Source organism: Hemicordylus capensis, chromosome 5 (assembly GCF_027244095.1).
Source record: "Hemicordylus capensis ecotype Gifberg chromosome 5, rHemCap1.1.pri, whole genome shotgun sequence".
NCBI classification, from domain to species: Eukaryota; Metazoa; Chordata; class Lepidosauria; order Squamata; family Cordylidae; genus Hemicordylus; species Hemicordylus capensis.
In genome coordinates, this window is record NC_069661.1 from 136,343,316 (window position 1) to 136,365,954 (window position 22,639).

The 22,639-nt window shown below is 45.0% G+C and overlaps 1 protein-coding gene across 3 annotated transcripts in view; it reads left to right on the forward strand.

Moving 5' to 3' along the window:
- TTLL1 (TTL family tubulin polyglutamylase complex subunit L1) overlaps nt 1-15,235 on the forward strand; it is an 87,033-nt gene extending 71,798 nt beyond the window's left edge. For all 3 annotated transcript variants that reach the window (XM_053254883.1, XM_053254885.1, XM_053254884.1), the window contains 2 exons: nt 10,346-10,509; nt 14,423-15,235. In XM_053254883.1, the coding sequence (XP_053110858.1) occupies nt 10,346-10,509; nt 14,423-14,552 (294 nt within the window). In that variant the 3' untranslated portion in view covers nt 14,553-15,235. The remainder of the gene's footprint in view (nt 1-10,345; nt 10,510-14,422) is intronic.
- The last annotated feature ends 7,404 nt before the right edge of the window (nt 15,236-22,639 follow it).

Consider the following 22,639-nt stretch of genomic DNA (forward strand, 5'->3'; position numbering starts at 1 on the left):
GCAACATAGACATAAGAAAAGGGCATACCACTCTTGCACCACAGAGGATCTCCTGCCACCTAAACGTCCCATCCTTCCTGCTAATCCTACCCCTATTCCTGCTGCTCCCTTTCCTCCCATGGCACCCATACACACTGCACCCACCTTACCTCCGCCTGTCCCTATTATCCTTAATCAGCCTCGCTACTACCTCCTGCTGCACCTACTATTTCTGTACTGGTTCCACAACCTAATCCAGGCATACCAGTTTATGATTCTGAATCCTCTTCCTCTGGGCCCATCAATCCTGGAAATTGAGATGAGGACAGGGAGTTCTCTGAGGAAGAGGTAAATTAGCAGGTCCCTATATCCTCCCGGTTGTTTTTATCTTCTGATTTTGAGGTATTATTGGCCAAGGCTAAGAGAGCTATTCATGATGTTAGCCCACCAAAGTAACTGCAAACTAACATGGAATTAGATCAGAACCCCTCATCTGCTGCATCTACCACCTCAGTTCCTTTTCCCTCTATATTCAGAAAGGTCATGCTAGCAGAATGGGAGATGTCTATATTTTCTAAACCTATTGGGGTATGCCCCACAAAGCCCTATTCTATAGGAGGTAGTACCTCGCATGGATGCTCCAGTGGCACAACTCATTTCCGGGGACCTACTGAACACAGAAGGCCATGAACAACTCAAGGTTCCTGAAGACAAGAAATGCGATCTGATCCCCAGAAAAGCACACGTGGCAATCCACCACAGTCATTAAGACTACTACCACTACATCCATCTTTGCAAAGGCGTCCATCCTCTGGGCTAACACCCCTTGTACCCTCCGAAAACACTAAACTATGCCAAGGCCTCAACAAAATAGCCAGGTTGGCCCTTATGGCCACCTCCAGTCTAAACTCCGTGCAACAAGCATCCAGAGCTATAACGGCAGGGGTGGCAGTCTGTAGGTTCATGTGGCTAAAAAAGCTGGAACAGGGATGCCAAATCCAAATTGTCACTCACAGCATCACCATTCATGTTCCAACCTCTTTGGGCCCTCCCTGGAACCAATCCTCATAGAAACCAGGGATAAGGAAAAAGCCATACCTTCAAACAGACATGAAACAAGTAGGCCATTTCGGACACCAGGACATTCCTTTTGCCCCCACAGGCAGTTTCAAGGAAATCAAGGAAACCAGTTCAGAGAATTCAAAGGTACCACATCCAGAGGCTTTGGACATGACCAATGGAGACAATGTTACAGAGGCCATTCCAGATCACAGGGCTTCCACTCATTGTATACCAGCTCACAACACAACAAGAAGCAATGACTCACCACTGGTGGGAGGCAAACTTCTGGAGTTACACACACCTAGATGTCTGCCTCTCAAGACCACTGGGTGATCAATACCATTACCAGAGGTTATTTGCTCAACTTTCTGACACTGCCCACCAACCATTTCACAATATCTCCAAAATCCAGGAAGCCAGAGAAGCATTCTCGTATGATGCTAGCAATTCTGCATCTTCTTCAGATCCAGGCCATTGAATCGTGCCAGTGGCAGAAGCAGGTATGGGCGTCTATTGCATCTTATTCCTAGCCCCCAAAAGGATAGGTCATGGAGGATGGTCCTAGTTCTCAAGAGGCTCAAAAAGTCCATACAAAAAATAAAATTTTGGATGGAATTGCTACATAGCACCAAGGAAGTGATCCAGCTGGGAGACTTTCTAGCATCAGTGGACCTCTCAGAGGCCTACCTCCATATTCCCATACTACTAGCACACAGGAGGTTCCTCCAATTCGTCTACAACCAGCACTATGACCAATACAGGGCTCTACCATTCAGCCTCTGGTCAGCCGACAGGGTCTTCACCAAGGTGATGGTGACCCTGATTGCCCACTTACACCTGCGGGGGGGGTGCACATTCACCACTATTTGGACTATCTTTTGATTAGATCTCTCTCGCTGCACCAGGCCAAGAGGGATGTGCACACCTCCCTTCGATGCCTAGAAGACCACGGCTTCGTCATCAACCACAAAAAGAGCCATTTCTGGCCATCACAGGTTCTTCAGCACCTGGGAGCATTATTTGACACAAAACAAGTTGTAGTCTTTCTCCCACAGGAGAGGAAGGACAAAATATCTGAGCTTCTGACACCACTGCTCTAGCAACAGTCCAAAGGAGTGCTGGTCTTGTGGCAGCTAAGCAGGGTCCACCCTGGTTGCATATGAATGGGAGACCAGAAGTGTAAGCACTGTAAGATATTCCCCTTAGGGGATGGAGCCACTCTGGGAAGAGCAGAAGGTTCCAAGTTCCCTCCCTGGCATCTCCAAGATAGGGCTGAGAGAGACTCCTGCCTGCAACCTTGGAGAAGCTGCTCCCAGTCTGTGAAGACAATACTGAGCTAGATAGACCAATGGTCTGACTCAGTATATGGCAGTTTCCTATGTTCCTATGTTCCAAAGAACTAATGTTGCTGGCTACAGCCTGGGATCCATGGTGGTTTGCCTGGAGTGTACCCCATGGTCCGGATGGCACTCATGACCACTACAATGGCTCCTACTTCTCCTTCAGGAGGACATGATGTCAGGCACATGATTGATTGATTGATTGATTGATTGATTGATTGATTGATTGGAGTGCTGTCAAGTTGCTGTCAACTCTTAGCAACCACATAGATAGATTCTCTCCAGGATGATCTGTCTTCAACTTGGCCTTTAAAGTCTCTCAGTGATGTATTCATTGCTGTCGTAATCGAGTCCATCCACTTTGCTGCTGGTCGTCCTCTTCTTCTCTTTCCTTCAACTTTCCCCAGCATTATAGATTTCTCGAGGGATCTGGGTCTTCGCATAATGTGTCCAAAGTATGATAGTTTGAGCCTGGTCATTTGTGTCTTGAGTGAAAATTCTGGATTGATTTGTTCTATGATCCATTCATTTGTTTTCCTGGCTGTCCAGGGTATCCTTAAAAGTCTTCTCCAGCACCAAAGTTCAAAAGCATCAATGCTTTTTCTGTCTTGCTTCTTCAAAGTCCAGCTTTCACATCCATAGAGTGTCACGGGAAAAACCATTGTCTGAACAATTCTAATCTATGTAAGTATAGACATGTCACTGCATCTAAATATCCTTTCCAAGGCTTTCATTGCAACCCTACCAAGTGCTAGTCTGCAGCGTATTTCTTGACTGCTGGATCCTTTACTGTTGAATGTCGATCCTAAAAGGGAGAAGCTATCCATCACTACAATGTCTTCATGTAGTTCTGAAGTAATGACCCATTGTCATTAGTTTAGCCGCCTTTACATTTAGTCGTAGTCCAATTTTTTCACTGTGCTCCTTGACTTCCATTACTAGAGCTTGCAGATCATCAGTATTGTCAGCTATCAGTGTGGTGTCATCAGCTTAGCACAGATTATTGATGTTTCTTCCTCCAGTTTTAAAACCATGCTCATCTTCTTCCAGTCCAGCTTCTCTCAGTATATGTTCACATATAAGTTGAATAAATAAGGAGAAAGTATACAGCCTTGTCTTACTCCTTTGCCGATCTGGAACCAGTCTCTTTAACCATATTCCATCTGGACTGCGGCTTCCTGTCCTGTATATAGACTTCTCATGAGAGTTATGAGTTGTTCTGGGATGCCCATTTTCCTAAGGATATTCCACAACTTGGCCTGTTCGATGCAATTGAAGACTTTTCTGTAGTCAAAGCACATATTGACTTTTTGGGGGGTATTATTTGGCTTTCTCAATTATCCAGTGTGCATCAACAATGATGTCTCTTGTTCCTCGGGCTTTTCTGAAACCCGCTTGAACATTCGACATTTCCCTTTCCACGTAGGGCTCTAATCTGTGTTGGATGATCCTAAGCTTTATTTTGCTAGCGTGTGAAATTAAGGATATTGTGAGATGGTTTGTGTAATCTGTTCAGTCTCCTTTCTTTGGTATGGGTATGTAGACTGACCTCTTTCAATCTGTTGGCCAATGTGGTGTTCTCCAGATTTGCTGGCATAGTTTGTAAGAGCCTTGACTGATTCTTCTTCTGTTGCCTGTAGCAATTCCATCAGTTCCTGTAGCTTTCCGCCTTGGTAATGACCAGAGTGCTGATCTAATTTCATCTTCCTGTACTAGAAGTTCTTGCAAGTAGGGAATATCTTATAGAGTATCTTGGATGTTGACGACCTGCTGTATAGATTTTTCAGTATAAACAAACAATGAATATTTATATACTGCTTTTCAACAAAAGTTTTGAAAGCGATTTACATAGAGAAAAAAATAAGTAATAAGATGGATCCCTGTCCCCAAAGGGCTAACAGCCTACAAAGAGACAGACCCTAGCAACAGCCTCTGGAGGGATGCTGTGCTGTGGTTGGATAGGGCAAGTTGTTCTCCCGCTGATAAATAGAAGTGTATCACCACTTTTAAAAGGTGCCTCTTTGCTCAGTTAGCAGGGGGCTCCTTCCATCTCTATTTTATCTTCTCTGAATCGGTTACTATCTGTCCTTTGGCATCCCTTAACATACCAATTCAAGGGCTGGAACCTCCTGAGTTCAGAGGTCTTTTGGAAAACTTGCCTTATTTTTCCGTGTCTATATACATCCTCAAGGTCTTTACAGATGTTGTAGTAGTACTGCTCCTTGTCTCTTCTAACAGCTTTCTGAAATCCCCTATTATGTTCCTTCCTGAGGTTTTTATCTTTCTTGACTTCTCTCCTATTCTTGGCAATTTCCACTGTCTGTTTGACATCCATTTTGCTTTCTTCTGTTTCTTGGTCTTTGGCAGTCTCTTTTCACATTCATCCTTAACAACTTCTTTGATTATATTCCCCAGTTCCTCTATCAATGAGGTTCAGAACTTCAAAGTTCTGATGTTCTCCTTGAAAATGGTGGGTACATTCTCGAGATCATATTGTGGAAGCTGGATATTTTTTTTCCTCTTTAGCTTGACTTGGAACTTGCACATGAGCAGTTCGTGATGTGTTCCATAATCGGATCCCGGCCACATTTTTGCTTTTATAATTGAGCTCTTCCACTTCCTTGTATCAATAACGTAATCAATTTGATTTCTGTGTACTCATTGGCTTGGCAGAAACTAATAAGTCGTTCTCCTGCTCCATTTCTGTTTCCTAGGCCATACAGTCCAACTGTGTTTTCCTCGTTACCATTTCCAACTTCGGCATTCCAGTCTCCAGCCACCACCAGCACATCTTGCTTGCATGTTCTCTCAATTTCAGACTGAACTTGAGCATAAAACTCAAGTAGAACTTCATAGAACTTCCTCCTCTTCTGCATCAGTTGTTGGGGCATAGGCTTGAAAAACTGTCATGTTAAAGGGTTGTCCATGAAATCTAATTGATATTAGTCGGTCACTGACCACATTGTACCCAAGTACTGCTATTGCTATATCGTTCCTGGCTATGAAAGCAAAACCGTTGGTTCTTTGTTTTTCGTGTCCTGAGTTGTAAACAGTGTGATTTTCTGACTGAAAGTGTCCTATTCCAGTGCATTTTAATTTACTGATGCCCAAGGTATCAATTTGTAGTCAATTCATTTCATCTTTCACTGTGTCAAGCTTTCCCATATTCATGCTTCTTTACATCCCACTTTTCCATTGTAATTCTATTTTTGCCTCTTCGGATTTTCTTTTCCCGCATGGCAACATCAGCCACTAGATGTCCAAAAGGATTTAATCTAACCATGTCATAAACACCATCGGACAGATATTACTCCCTGCCAAAGTCAGACAATCCTTCCTCTGTTGGCTTTCTCCATCCTTCAACAGAGGCCTTCCCCTGACTATCCATGTAACCATTTTTGGACACAAAACATTTTGTTGCTGAATCAAAATGCACAAGCCTAATCCTCACTGGCCTCAAAGACCCTGGGTCCCTGGCCTTATGGCCCTTTCTGTTTGCCCCCCTTGGTGCCTCCCGCTCTGCAGAGATCTCCTCCCCCAGTGGCCACCCAGTGGCTTCAACTCTGCGCCTGGAGATTGAGCGCACCAAACTAGTCACTCAAGGCTATTCTTTGTCATCTCGTTGCTCATCTACTACCTGTATATACCAAACTACATGGGTGGCCCTTTAATGCTGGTCATGTAGGAAGAAGGTCAACCCTACCTTGGTGGGAATCCTTGAAGTCCTTTCAGTCGGGTTTGGAACAGCACCTCTTAAAAGACAAACTCCAGCACTAGCATTGGTCCTTAATCTATCCATCCCGGGATCCACTACTCTTCATCCTCAAAGGGGCATCCAACTTGGCTTCTCCTCCTATCCATAGGTTCCCTTCATGGAACTTAAGGTTTTAAACGCTCTCACCCAGCCGCCATTTGAGCCACTATCTTTCATCTCTCTGTAGATCCTATCATACAACATCTTGTTTTTGGTAGCCATCATGTCGACACACAGTGTCTCTAAACTCGGGGCCCTCTCGGTCTGCAAAAAACTGTCTTTTTCAACCAGACTCTGTGGTCCTTAAACTGGATCCCACCTTTATCCCTAAAATTAATTCAACCTTTCACAGATCACAAGGCATTGTGCTGCCCTCATTTTGCCAGTCTCTTTTCCATAGGGAAAAGGCCTGGCACAGATGTCTGCAGAGTGCTCCCCCTCTATATTCGACAAACTAATTTTTTTTTCAACTCTGATTCTTTCTTTGTATCCTTCCATTCTAATTTTTTGGGCTCCAAGGTGTCCAAATCTACCTCTGAGCTATGGCCCTACCCTTAAAAGTTGAGAACATGGAGGAGTGGAGTTTGATCCAAGAGCCATTATCCAAACTGAATCATAGAGTTGGAAGGGACCTTGGAGATGTTCTGATCCAACCCTCTTCTCACTGCAGGAAAGCATTCCTGACAGATTGTTGTCCAACCTTTGTTTGAAAACTTCTTTGAAGTCTAGTCCAGTTTGGCCATCAAACCCCTAACCAGTTCACAGGCCAGCTCGGGGGGGTATATTTGTAAAGGGGAATCTGGTGAGGATTTCCCTTTACAAGTAAATGGTATTCCCAGTAAATGCAGGGGGGCAGGAGCAAGGCTTCCTTTTATCTTTAAAATGCAGGTGGTGGTGGAGACATTGGAGGTGGCGGCGGGGGTTCCTCCAACACCCTCCCCGGCCTCCCAAATGACAGCCTGGACTGGCTGCAGCCCTGTTCAGGCTTTTTCACACATGCGAAGGCCATTTTCATGACCTCTGCATATGCACACAGACCATTTAAATCACCACACAAATCATGTGGTGACACAAATAGTCTGTGCACATGCACAGAGGTCATGAAAATAACTGAGCCAGTTGCTTGAACCAGGCTGACTCAATGTCGGGACCGGCTCAATATCAGAGCCAGCTCGATGTTGGGACCAGCTCACAAATGTTGCTAGTTTACATAGCAAAAGAAATAAGAAAATTGTTCCCTGTCCAAAGGGGCTCAGAAGAAACACAAGGGACACACCATCCTGGACTGAATGGGCTATCCCATGCTTTTAATATGAGAACCACCACTGTTGAAAGTGCCTCTTTGCCCAGTTAGTGGGGGTTACATTTAACAATTCTTCAGCTATTTAGTATATTTGCGGCTTTTCCACTAGAGCAGTGTTTCTCAACCTTTTTGGAGTCAAGGATCGCTAAATTCCTCGTGCAGAGTTTCAAGGACCACTACGTTCTTCATGCGCAGTTACCCAGACCAGCAGTTAGTAAAGGGGTTCCAGGTTTAAGTTTATCTATCTATCTATTTAACAGACTTCTATACTGCCCAAAACTTGTATCTCTGGGCAGTTTACAATTAAAATAATATAACCATTAAAATCATTAAAATTGGAATCTTTTGCAAACATGGAATATTAGGGGTTCTCAACCTTGGGTCCCCAGATGTTGGTGGACTTAAACTCCCATAACCCCCAACCACAATGGCATTTGGCCATTATGGCTAGGGATTATGGAAGTTGAAGTCCAGCAACATCTGGGGAACCAAGGTTGAGAACCCCTGAATCTAAAAGCCTGGGTGAACAAATATGTCTCCAGTATGCCTTCATTATGTGCGGGGTGGGGGTGCTTGTGATTACTCAATGGAGAGGGGATGTTGGGCCATTAGAAAAATTCAAAAACTACGAAACCAACATACAAGCAAGCTTTTGAATTCCCCAAAACTCTTCATCAGGCTGGATGTCAAGCAAAGCAAAAAGGAGAGGAGAGAGAGCTGGGCAAGTTGTCAGTAGAGCCCGAAGTCTACAGTTTAATCCTCTCTTGATGGAGGTGGAGTTTTAGCCGGAGTTGTGTAGTCGCAGGGCCGGATCCAGACCATGTTAGTCAGGACCACCCACTGAAATTAATTTAGTCATCTCTCATTTGTGTCAATGCTGCTTGGTCATGATCACCTGGCTTGATCTGGATCCTGCTCTTAATTGTGCACTTTGTGAGGCAGACCTAATGAAACCCGTGGAGCTTCTCCAAAACTCCTTAGAAACAGTTACATGGCAGGTGCTGGGAATGTTTTTTTTAATGGTGAAAGAAAGTGTGAAGAAGAGCGGTGGGGACCTGGTGTTAAAGGGAAGGGGGCAATTCTGAGATGGCGGGGGGCACGGGGCATTGTAGTGGTGGATGGCTCGTCTTCCTCGCTGGGCAGACGAGGCACTATTCAGGGTGGGCGAGGCAATGGTGCACCGGACCGCGCTCGGAAGGTTGCCTGGGTCCAAGAGCTGCTGCCGCTGTGCTTGTGCACCAGAGTGTAGCAGGTGTTCCCCCATTCTCTCTCACAGCGCACGCTTCTGTGCCCCTTCCCAACTCGCCTGCATGCGCCAATCACACCAGCCTGCCTTGGGGGCCATGAAGCTCATGTGGTCCCACATGCTGCCCGTGCGTTGCTGTGAGGCAAGCCAAGGCAGCCCTCCTCCCTCCCACTACTGCTTAGCCCTCACCACGGCGTGATCCTGGCCAGAGGTTGTCCCCCCCCCCGCCCGGCGAGGTCATAAAAGGACTGCTGTCTTCCACCGGTGGTGCAGACCATGGGGTTATAAGGGGCCGAGGGACCACAACGCCCCACCAATGCAAGAGGGAAATGGCGTTCCCTCTCAAGGTGCCTTGGCCGCAACAGGCAGCTGGTTTTAAATCGGTTGGGATCGGACATGAACCGCGCTGGGCATCAAATCCCCAGGATCACTTCATTCCAGTGCCATTCATCCAATGACCCTTTTGCATGAATGCACAAAATGGTCTCTTGCCTCTTCCCCACACCACACCGCCTCCTTCTGCCACTTAGCCCTCCTTGGTACGTGTGCTTGCTCCCCCTCCCCGAGGAAGGTCCACCTGCACTCCCTTTCTGTAAAGCCCGAGCCAAGGCGGCACTCCTCCCTCCTTCCACCACTTAGCCCTCACCACGGCATGATCCCAGCCAGAGGTTCCACCCCCTGGCAAGGTCACAAAGGGGACCACCGTCTTCCACCGGTGGTGCAGACCAAGTGGTTACAGGGGGCCGAGGGACCACAACACCCCACCGATGCAAGAGGGAAACAGGGTTTCATCTCAAGGCACCTCGGCCGCAACAGACAGCTGGGTTTCAATCAATCAACTTTTGGCTGCAAATAATGAGTATGCAAGAACCAGCAACCCTTCAAGTGGCGCCCACTGCCATACCTTTTCCTTGATGCCCACAAACCGCATACAGTTTGAAGTTGTAAAGATAAAGATAGCTGTAGGAAGATCTCAGCAGCACGTGGAGGCAAGGTGGAAGCAGGGTCCCGTGCCTCCATGATACTCCTCCTCTCCCTCTTCTGTGACATGTGCAAAATTGAGGAAGTGAGTGCCTTGATTGTAGTTGTTTGGTGGGGAGGGGGAGCGTTTTGACTCCCAGTCAGGGACCGGCACTCAACCCTTTGGGGACCGGCAGTGGTCCAGGGACCGGTGGTTGAGAAACTGTGCACTAGAGTTTGCTCCTAAATCAGCTTACAACTGAAATCCACAAAAAGGTACAACATATTAGTGACATATGGAGGTATTTGTGGAAGTCTTGGGTCTCTGACAGTTGATGTGATAATTCAGGTTCTGAGCTGTTCCATCTTGAATGAGCCAGAAGGAACTACTGATTGTAAAGATGCCAAGTTACAGAAATAGCATTTCTGATTATCTGCAAAGTCTTCTGGTCCCTGGCAACTGATGACACATGAACATATAGCCGCACTTATTTTTAAATCGTTCATATGTTGGCAATCATTTTCATGTTAAATGTTGTTATTCCAAGAAACAAAATGGATAATTTATTGGATGTACTGTAGATGTAAAAATTGAGAAGATGGTCAGTTTTGCATTGTTCAGATTTGTGAAACAAACCTCTTGTTTGCTTTAGTGCAATATGAACTCTCTGTTTCCCCCACACCCTCTGCATCCTTCTTAGGTCAATGCTTCGCCATCTCTTACTTCTAGTACTGCAAATGACCGTATACTCAAATACAATCTTATTAACGACACACTTAACATTGCTGTGCCTAATGGGGAAATTCCTGATTGTAAATGGAATAAATCACCCCCAAAGGAAGCCCTTGGAAATTATGAAATCTTGTAAGTATCAAAGCAACTGCTCTCCCACTGCAAGTGGACTTTATGAATTTAGATTGTGGTAGAGAACAGTGTACATTTTGGTCCTGTGATGGCTTGGCACTTGCTCAGATTTTAAGCCAAGACACTCTGGATTTTCTTCAGTATTGTACCAAAAATGTTTTCTGTGCCACTACAGAAGGACCTTGTTACACGCAGATTAATTACCCGCAGTTTCACAAATCCGTGGTTGGGTAATTGGCACCCGATCTCGGTATACATGGGGGGGGAGGGTTAACCTCGTGTATCCGTGGGTCGAGGGTGGCCGGAAATGACCTTGGAGGTCATTTCTGGCCACCGTTTTGAGTGCAGGAGCCATTTTATGGCTCATTTTGATTTTAAAATTGTATTTTTTCCAGTGATTTTTCCAGAAAAATTGTGACTTTGGGCCTTGGGATGGCATTGCTGGACTGCTGAAGGCCTGTGAAGCATGGTAGAGCCCTTCATTTCCCTTTATTTTGCCATTTGGGGGGCTTTTGAGGGGCACTTTCAGTTTTTTCCAGGCATCGGGAACCTAACTCCCACAATGCCATAGACTTAATGCCTCGGTAGTCAAGCTTTCGGTATCCGTGGTACTAACCAGGAACAGAACCCCTGCAAATACCAAGGTCCTCCTTTAATTTATCTGGTGAATTTCTCTTTTGTCTAAAGCAAAATTCTGATTCTGGATCCTCCTGTGACTAACTCCTGAAATAATATTGTGAGAATTTGAGATCTCAGATGTTGCTTATTTTAGAAAGTTGCTAATAACTGTAACAAGTGTTCTAAATTGGTATATACGCAGTATTTTTGGAGTTTGACAGTCCAAATGTTAGCTATAGTTTTGAACATACTTTGATGTATTTAACCATTTAACCATTTATTTTACTTAAGTGACTTGATGTCGCCATATATCATTAATGATTAGTCTCTTTAACTTTCTTCAGAGTCTTTGAAGCCTAATAAATAGACTGACATTTTTATTTACCTGCAATTTTTCTTAAGAAAATGTATGAGTTACTTTGAAAATAGAATTGTCTGTTTTGTCTGGACTCAATAAAATAGTTATTTCACAGTAATTATTGTGGTATTGCAAGGTTTGTTTTATAATGGTAATCATATTTAACTCTTCCTAGGAATTACCTTTCACTATATACATTGTTCACATATGTAGCCTAAAAATTAAACTTTACATTATTTTAAAAGTCTCAAAACAAAATGGGAAGTATTGGCATGGTAAGTGGGGTTGGGGCCTTAAAATATAGCTAGATACATTAATAGGCATATATTATAGTTGCCTGTAGTAACTGAACTTGTATATAAACAAGCAAGCATAAAACATTCCAAATGATGAACTCTTATTCTTCTGCTTCATGATAATTGGTAGAATTGTGGTGCAGCTGTTTCTGAACTTCACTGACAGGTAGCACTGCAAACTGTGTAGGTGTTGGCGATGTGGGGGAGAGTGTGGATATGTATGTTTGAATGCACTGTCACATATACGATTCTCTGCACACACAAAATTAGAATGTCAGCAATAAGGCCAGGCTAGAATTTTTCTCTCTTAACATAGTTCTTCTACATGGTCTCTGTGCATTCCCACTGATGAGTTCTGGCCTGAACCCTCAATTGGAATCTTCCAAGCTTTACCTCACAAAGACATTTTTGGCAGTAGTCCCACCCCCAAGGTTATGCTCTGTACAATTCCCGCTCAATTTCCTCAGTCTTCTTTTGACCGCCGCCACAAGCGCCTCAAAGGGATCTTCCATAATGTCAGGGGGGGGGGTTTCCTCAGAGCTTTTCACATTTATTATTCTTTCCCTCTCTAATTCCTACTTCTCTCCCTTCTCCTATGAGCTATATCTCTCTTCTTCCTTTTGTGGTTTTTTAATTAGTCACGCCCCCTCCTATTGTTTTCTCAGTATTTGTTGCTGTAGTTTATGGCAGCAAAGGTGACCTTTTAAGAAGCGTACTTCATGTGGGGCTATAATCCCCTCCACGAACGGCCATGCCAGTTGTCTAATTTGCTTGGGAAATGCTCATAATGTCTAGAGATTTGCTTGGGAGATTCTCATCATTCATAAGTGGTGCACCAGAAATTTACAAGACAAGCTCATTGTAACTGGGCTTCTCACCTTCTCACCTGGGCTTCTCACCCCTCCCCCATTCTGTGGGAACAAGTTCTCTCTGCCACTGCAAAACTGGCTGAGCCATCAATTTCAGTCACCCAAGTTGAGCCCATTACTGGCCTGAGAGGTGCAAAAGGGATACATAGAGACAAGCCGGATTCTGTACTATCCTCGGTTTCAGCACAAGTCTCCATGCTGGTGCTTAATTACACCTCTGTGGCAGTAGCAGCTGGTAGGTATGGAGCAGGGGGCGGGGGGGAGGGGAGGGGAGAACATGGTCACCGAGGCCATAGTCTACCACCTCTTCTTCCATGCAGGCAGGAAATGGGGGGGGGGGGCAGAAACACAGGGCCAAAAGTAGAAAACAAAAGTTTTGTGGAGCGGAAGGTGGAGTGGGGGAGGAGGCAGAAGCAGAAAAGCCAGGACAGAAAGCAGGGAGAAAGGCAGAAAGAAAAGGAAAGGCAAAAGTCAGAAAGAGGGACAGAAGGGAGAAAACGGGGGTTGCATTCTCCCTCCCTCCCACCAAACAAACAAACTAGTAAAAGATCAGATTTACCAGCTGCCAGGGAGCTTCCTCCAGCCCCTCTTCCTCTGCCGGGAACTTTCTCTTTTTGTCTTACTGAGCTGCTACTCACACTGTTCCAGCCATTCTTACTGCCGAACTTAATCTCACTCACCTTCTTGGATGCTTTGGGTAAACCCACCTTTCATTATTTTCCAACCAAACAAGATTATACTCTGACCAGATGTTTCCTTCCTACCAAAAATTATTTTGACTTGTCATGTGTCTCAAGACATTTGTCTTCCAGTTTTCTTCCCATTATCATCTTCTGATCAAGAGTGTGTTTGGCATTTATTGAATGTTGGAAGAGCTTTGGCCTTCTACATCCAAATAACAGCATCCTTTCACCTCACCCAGGCTCTTTTTGTGTCTTATGAAGGTGTTAGGAAAGGCCAACAAATATCTGCTCAGTGCTTTTCCTCTTGGCTTTCAGGGACCATTACCATTTGGCAAATAGGCTGTTACAAGAACCCATAAAATCCACCAGATCAGTGTCTTGGTCTACTGCTTTTCTTGGTGGTGGTCCCCTAGATGCCATCTGCAGAACTGCTACTGGGCCCAGCTGTCCACCTTTGTGAAGCATTATACCCTGGATCTGAGATCTTGCCAGTATTCACAAGTGGGTTCCACAGTTCTGTAATCAGTTCTCTTAAATATTCTGCTCCCTTCTCCAGGTAAGTGATCTCGCTACTCACCCATCAGTGGGAATGCACAGAGGCTTTGTAGAAGAAATTTAGGTTGTTTACCTGTAATTGTAGCTCTTCTAGTGGTCTGCTGCACATTCACATGACCAATCCTTCCTTCCTACTGCAGTTGTGTTTGCTTACCCTCTCACTGTGGTGGTATTTGACTGAGGAGATCAGGTAGGAAGTGTGCAGAGCATAGCCTAGGGGGTGGGGCTTTCACACACACAAAAAAAGGTCTTTTGTGAGGGAAAGCTTCCAGAGGGCTCAGCACAGATGCAGAACCCATCAGTATGAATGCGCAGCAGACCACTAGAAGAACTACAGACACAGTTAAGCTATCTAAATTTCTTATATGCAGAGGATATTTTTAAATAAAATGAAACATTTAAATATGCAATTCTTTCCATTAGCATTCTGTAGAAGTAGAGTCCAGTAAGACCTGTACCACTTGATTTGATTCTGGTGATTGTGTGGCCCTAGCTCTGGACTTAGTAAAATCCAGTGTTTCTTTCTTTCCTTAGATATGATGAAGAGATGGCACAAAGTGAAGTGCCAGATCGTGATTCGCGAAGTCGCTCTGGGCAACCCATTGGGTTTAAAGGATACCGAGCCAGAGACTCTGGAAAATCTGGACCCGTTACATGGAAGTAGCTGCAGGATGAACTGAAGGCTGCTGCTTCCTGAAATTCAGGGCTGTGGTCTCAGTGGGAAGTTCTAATGAAATGAGCATTCAGAGTATGAATCCCTTTTACTAAATGCAATTACAGAGGAAGGCAATGTTGTTCAAAGGGCACAAAATATTAAATTGGTACAGAATTGACTTCGTGGTGTGTGTGTGCACGCGTGTGTGCTCGCCTTTTTACTGCAAAATTGTTGTGCTTCATGTTGTATCAGATAGTTGTAATATATATTGTTTAATCCCACTGGTATTAACGCATACATTTAAAAAACATAACTTGTTCCTAAGCCATATTAATTTATATGAGCAAGTGATTTCTTTCTCTCATGTTGCTTCCAGTGCATCAAGAACATGTATTCTGAGAGAACTGTTCTGTAGAGCAGAAACCCTGTATTTCCCTGCATTTGTTTGATGTCTGCTTTTGTTCAGCACTTATTTATTGTGTTTTGTTAAGTTGATTATATTTAACTTAATAACTTTTGTTGTTTAAGATTGCCTTGAGTTTTTCTTTTGAAGGAAAGGCAGGACATAAAAATTTGAAATAAAGCTGCCTTTCTGATTTCCAAATACTTTACTGGAATTTTAAATATGTACTATTAAAGCTATATACATATTACTGTTGCAAAAGACTGACAATAAAAATAGTGAGACTTCATGGAGGAAACAAGTGGTCGCTTTTCTACTCTTCAAAAATTAATATATCCAAAAGAAAAATAATTGATTGGGGGTTGGGGCTTCAAGAAGTTGTGACATTTCTCTGTGTATGAGGAAGTTGTGACAGGCCACTTGTATGTATGTATGTGTGTGGAGGAAGTTGTGACAGGCCGTGTGTGTGTGTGTGTGTGTGTGTGTGTGTATACACACACACACACACACCACCACCACCACAAAGACTGAATTTATAAGTTGTGTGCTGATACAGAAATCTCTTCCCAAAATTTACTGTACAGCTAATATTGATACAAACAATTTATACTGGCATGGTAGTCAGGATAGTTAAGATTAGGAATTGTTTGAACATTCTACCACTATAAGCCCTGAACATTCTATTGGTCATATAATTGAAACTGTCACTCCAATCTGCCTGAACATCTACAGACATCAACTAGGGGACAAATGTCATTATCCCTCCAAATTTCATGCAGATATGATGGAGCAGTATAAATACTGACATTGCATTCTAGAAACCTGCTACATTTTTTTGCCATCCTTTAAAAAGGGAGCTAAATCGGCCAGCGCTGCATTTGCAGTGTGGCTGGAACTACTCTCTCTGCCATGCAACCCCGTTTGGGAGCTAAACCACACCCCCGTGTCTGGCGCCTAATGTGGCGAAACTCTCCCTGCGTCTGATGTCTGATGCAACAGACGGCAGGGGAAATGTGGGGGGAGGGGTAAGGGCACCCTCCCCCGTCCTTAGAGGTATGCCCCCTGCCTTTGAACCGGCAGAACTGCTGGCTGATCAAACCGGTTTCAGAGGCCCATAAAGGGCCTCTGAACTGGTTCTGTGCACATCCCTATCCCTCCAGTGACTGTTGCTGGTGTCTTTTAGATTGTGAACCCTTTGGGGACAGGGATCCATCTTCATTTATTATTTCTCTATGTAAACTGCTTTGGAAACTTTTGTTGAAGAACAATATATAAATATCTGTAGTAGTAGTTTATTTCAAGAAACAGACACAGCTGGCACCTCTGGCTATCATCTCAACCTCAGACACTAGGGAGAGGTTTGGATCTTCTATTCCTTTTATTGGCTTTTGTTCCCCCCCCCCCCGAGGCAGTGGCAACTTGGCAGTGGAGGGGCATACGAGAGCATTGTGGCGAGGTGCCTTATGACATAATGCAAGGTGACAGCAAAGTGGCAAATAGACTTATGAGAGAATGAAAGGTGGAGGTACCTTTCATTAGTGAATTGACTTATGACTGCATTCAAGGCAGTAGTGGGGAAGCAAACAGAGTTAGGAGAGAACACAAGGTGCTGACAAACTGACTCAGGAACTTGCAAAGACAGACAAGGCAGTGGTGGACTGCCATTCAGAGGTAGAGCGTCCCCACTGAAGAACTAGAATTCTGCCTTTGAACATGAACTTTCTACATTAGAGATACACAACTCAAATTAGGAGAGTCAAATTAGTCAGCTTGGATAAGAGCCACTATTAATTTCTCTTTCCCACAAACAGATTTTCCTTTTTAAGAAGACTGGAAATTCAGTAATCCAAAAACCTTCAGTTTAAGATGAGAGTGAAGGTGTTCTCAGATTTCATTCATTATCTCAAAAGCATGGAAATTACAAGTTAAGGTGCCCATCTTATGTGCTGTGTAAACTGTAAAAGGCTTTGAACAGCCTCATATAATGTGCTAACGTTAGAAATGAGGCTCCATGCACCCACACTTTGCAGTCTTTACAGTCTTTCAGCTGCACATTGGGTTGGGGAGAGGAGATGATGAAGATGATGATGATGATTGATTTAAAATTTAAAATATTTATACCCCGCCCCTCCAGTATACTACTGCTCGGGGCGGCTCACAACAATAAAATAGACACAATAAAAGTAATAAAATTAACTAAATTAAACAAGAAAAAGAAAGGGAAAAGAAGAAGAAAGTTGTCAGATTAAAAACCACAATCATTATTAGGTTCAAATTAAAACTGAAAAAAAAAATTTTTTAAACCCTAAAGAACCTACCAGATATAACAAAATAATAAGCATTAAAAAGCCTCCTTAAAAAACTGTGTTTTAAGATGTTTTTTAAAAATACTGAGGGAGGGAGCATGGTGAAGCTCTTCAGGGAGTGCGTTCCAAAGCCAAGTAGCCACAACCAAAAAGGCCTTGTCTCTAGTCCCCGCCAACTGGATCTCTGTTACTGGCAGGATCATGAGCGGAGGGCTGCTCAGCAAATGCTGTCTGACAGAGATGCATCCATAAGTGCTGCTTCCCCAATCGATTGCTAAAGATCCTTCTGATGAATTTGTTTGCTGCATCTCTACAATCCACTGTGCAAAATATTTATTGCTTTTGTGGTGTACATATTAAAAAGAGCACCTTAACATGAAGTTTTCACACTTTTTAGAGCACGTGAAAATCTAAAGCATCTTAACTCTAATCTTAAAGCTGATCTTAAAGATTACTGAATTAATATCAATGTTGAGTTTGAAATATGGCTCATCAATGGTTAATCTGAGAGGTCCACTAATTCATTAACATATTATAGTGGATTAGACAGAAAATACCTTTTTAACATTTGGGATGTTGCCACACCAAAATTTATGTTTTCTCTGAGATCACACACTAGATCAGGGCTGCACAACTCAAATGACCTAGTGGGCCGGAACCATCCACAACTTGGCAAGCAGGGGCCAAGGTAAATTTTTAGCACATTATTACATTCAAATTAAAAATATTAGTTACTTGTGAATCTATTCCCCCTGTCTAGGGACCCATAGTTTTAAACAAGAATAGTAGCCAGAAAATGAGTCCTATCCCTGCTTAATAAGTGGGGCTTCTGGAGTGCAAGCCAGCCCCAAACAAATGCCAAGTCCTCTCCTCTCCCTAAATTGCTGTGGCTTTCAGGCTGCAATCCTAGGCATGCTTACATGGGAGTAAGCCTCACTGGCATATGTGCAATCAACAGCCTGAAGACAATCATGTTCCATGTCCGGTGTGGGCTCAAAAGGGAGTAAAGTAGCCAGGTTAAGCACAGAGGTGATGGCCAGGGTCACACTTGTGATTCCCACCAAGGCTGCTTGGTATTGGGTCATGCAAGAAGGGGTCAACCAGTGGGGTTTTTGCCACAAGTCCAAAGCTTGGGATCCAAATACGACAGAAACCAGCCATGCCCAGGAAGCTGCGAAGCTGTTGGTGCAGCCAACCGGCAGATGGCCTCCTTTCACTCCAGAAGCAAGGTGCGCTTTCCCTGTGATATCTCAAAGCCCAAATAAGTTACTTTCTCAAGCACAATCTGTGCTTTACTTTGTGAAACACGATATCCTGCTTGACCCAGGAAATTTAGCAGACTAATGGTTAATGCTAGGCAACTGGGGCGGTCCCAACATCCGAGGAAGATGTCATCAATGAATTGGAGCAGGTTGTACCAGCAGGACATGCCCTCCTCCTCAGGTTACCACCTTTCCAAGTCCCACCCCAAGGCAGTGCTGAAAATTATGGGAGTGTTACAGTACCCCTAACACAGTCCAACAAACTGGCTTTGCCTACTGGTATCTGGGTCCTCCCATTCAAATGCAAACAGCTCTTGGTTCCCCCTTCAGGCTGTCTTCAGGCTGTGTATACAGAAAAACACATCTTTTAAGTCCAGAACAGAGAAATAGGCAGATTCCCCTGAAATTGTATCCATTAAAGTATAGGGGTTCAGCACAGCAGGGAAAATACAACAATTTGATTGATTGCTCTTATATCTTGTACTATTCGATATTCCGCAGTCTTCAGTTTTTTCACGGGCAAAATAGGCATGTTAAATGGAGATAGACATTATCTTAAAAGCCCGTACTTTAGAACCCTCCATATAGTTGGCTGGAGCCCTAACCAGGCTTCCAGTCATATGGGGTATTGCGGGGAGGGACTACGTTCTCCTTCAACTCGATGTGCACAGGCAGAACAAACCAAGTCCTCCCCGGTGCTTTTCCCGCCCATACCAATGGAAACACAGCATTTAAAACTTCTTCTGGAATGGAACAGGTGCTCTTCTCTCCTCCCATTCCCAACAAATATGCTTGCAGCTGCCACCCCTCCGCTTGAGGCACAAACAAGGTGATTCTCCCTGGAGAGAATTTTAGCTTTGCTCTCATCTTACAAAGCATATCTCAGCCACAGAGCAGAAGAGGCATTCTGGCATGTAAAGGAACTGATGAGAAAGCTGCTGGTTCCCCACCTCACAGTCCACTGGCTGCAGAAAAGGCTTGTGTAATTTTTGTCAAGTTACTCCAGTGATAGGCACAACTCTTTCCCCTAATTTCCCTTCATATTTTTCAGTCATCACCGAGTACATAGCACCAGTATCAATCAGAAAGTCCACCATTCTCCCCCCATCTTCATTTTAACCAGGGGCACATCGGGGGAGACTTCCACCTCATGGCACCCAGCCCCCAGTCCTCTTCATTCTGTATCTTCTAGCAAAGTCATCTCGGGGGGAGGGTTCCTACATGCTGCATCTTCAGAGCGGGGGAGAGAGCCTTGTGCCTCTGTGGGCATTCTCTGCTCCAGTGGCCCCTTCCCAAACACAACCGGCACTTGTCCTGATTCACCTGCCTTCTATCTTCGGGGGCCCCCCTGCGCTTCTCTCCTTGTCCTTCGCCCCTGCCCCCAAACCGGACCAGCTCCATTCCCTCTGATGACCGCCGCCAGCAAACTTACTTCTGTCTTCATCTTCTGCTCCTCCCTCCTCTCCTGAGCCTTGTCTGTTCACATACGTCTTATAAGCAATCTCGATCAGAGCTGAAATAGGGAGACCTGGGCCGCCCTTCGCTTTCTGGAGTTTATTTCTTATGTTGGTTGCTGATTGGCCAATAAACAACACATTCAATAACCTTCTATTCTCCTGCGCTTCTGGATCAAGGGTTATATATTTACAGAAAGCCTCCAGAAGGCGTTCCATAAATTCTTCAGGAGATTCACTTGGGCCTTGGTGCACATTGTAGACTTTGGACAGGTTAACTTGTCAGAGGACATCCTTCTTTAATCCAGCAAGGACACATCGCCTAAAAAGTTTGAGGCACTCTTGGTGGGCATCTTGGTTCAGATCCCAAGAGGGCTGCACTTCTGGGAATACATCATCTAATCTCTTGTTCTCCTCCATCGCCACTTTTGCCGCTTCCCTTTTTGACTCATCTCAGACCAACCGCAGTTCTTCCGTACTGAGGGGGAGATCTAAAAGATTTCCTACATCTGCCCAGGTAGGTTGATGGGTCTTAAAAATGGACAAAATAAGGTCTATAGTCTTTTTGGGGTCCTCTTGGTAGAGAGATAAAGTATTTTTCCAGTTGTAGAGATCACTAGTTGAAAACGGGACATGTGCCAACACCATGCCTCCGGTAGCTGCCGGCAATGTGTGAAAAAGGAACATTGAGGCAGGTTCTGTTCTCGAGGGAAAACCTAGGAAGGTAGCTTTTGAGGTGTCAGAGTGCTCAAAAGTCTCTTGAAGGTCTCCCAACTGCTTACACATTTGGCCAATTGACTCCCGAGCCCGGGAGAGGGTAGCTTCAGCAACAGCACTGGGTGAAAGCTGCACAGCAGACATGGGGGAGGAGTTGGATGTAGAGGGGGTGGAGGAGCTCCCTAGATCTAAACTGAGATGCCTGGGGGACCCTGGGTTATGTGCTCCCTTCTCCACACCCCCACCTGTTTGGCTTACAGTCGGTGCTGTTGGGGTACTGCTGTATGCCGGAGGGGACAGAGTAGCTAGCGGACCTGAAGGAACTACAGGATCTACTGGTGCTCGGAAACAGAACCCATCCTCCTCCATATTTCAGTCCAGAAGAACCTGCAGAACTGAGACTCCCTATCCTTCCACAATTCCATAAACCGTTGTGCATAGTGATGTTCCACAAACTTTCCTGTATGAGAACAAAACAAAAGCAGCTGCATGATGGTATTATAGTCTGCAGACCCTCCTGGGGGCCACTTAGCCCCCACCTCTAGTTCATTGTATGGCCATTGATCTTGACAAAATGCAATCATCTTTTTCTTTCTCTGGGAATCGCCTCCAAACCGTTTCCAATCATAAGAACATAAGAACAGCCCTGCTGGATCAGGCCCAAGGCCCATCTAGTCCAGCATCCTGTTTCACACAGTGGCCCACCAGATGCTGCTGGAAGCCACAGAGTGTATCCCTTAAGATACAATCTAGCGGGGTGCAGGTTACCGGGTCTCCTTTCGAGACAGACCCTCCCATAGTGCCCTCTATTTATCTGTCTCATGGTGGCTCAACCTCGTATTGCCAACCCAATGCAATACGGCATCCCCTACCATCAAGATCTTTTAACCCTGCCAGGAAAGTTGGTCAGCAGTCTCCTGATACCACAAAGAGTTTTCAACCAGGCAAAAAAAGCTAGCCAACAGACCCCAGGCGCCTACCTTGCAGACTCCCACCTGGGGACAACAGCCACCTGCCTGAGAGTCTCCAAGGGACTTACCTCTTATGCCTTGTCCCGCAGATGTATCCTGGAACAGTCTCCTTCAGGCGTCATGCTGTTAGCTGGGGAGCACCTCAGATGGCCTCCTTGAGACTTGAGCTCTGGACAAACCCCAAAGGAACCGCTCACAGGCCAGGCAGGTGAGGCTGGGGTCACCCCCCTTTATCCCAGCAGATGAGCCCCCAAATTGTTACTGAAATTCCAGGTTTATGTAGCCTGGTGTGCTTAGCCAATTGCATCCACCAAACCAGAGACCATTTTCAAAGCTTTATTTGTCTCTGCAGAACAAAGGCAAACCCTGGGAATTGCTTCACAGATCAGGGCAGCCCCGAATGGAGACTGCCAGGGTTTTTTATACAGATTGATACAGTTTTAGCATGATCAGCAACAACAACAACAAGCTTGGCAGGTAGTCCTGTCAAGGTAGTCCTTGGGCAACCAAGATGATCAGGGCCTAGAACACCTTTCTTACGAGGCACGACTACAACACCTGGGGCTTTTTAGTTTAGAAAAAAGATGACTGCGGGGAGACATGATAGAGGTCTATAAAATCATGCATGGTGTGGAGAAAGTGGAGAGAGAAAAATTCTTTTCCCTCTCACACAACACTAGAACCAGGGGTCACTCCATGAAATTGATTGCCAGGAGGTCTAGGACCAACAAACGGAAGTATTGTTTCACACAACACATGATCCACTTGTGGAACTCTGCCACAGGATGTGGTGACAGCCAATGACCTGGATGGCTTTAAGAGGGGTTTGGATGACTTCATGGAGGAGAGGTCTCTCAATAGCTACTAGTCGGAGGGCTACAGGCCACCTCCAGCCTCAAAGGCAGGATGCCTCTGAGTACCAGTTGCGGGGGAGTAACAGCAGGAGGGAGGTTATGCCCTCAACTCCTGCCTGTGGCTTCCAG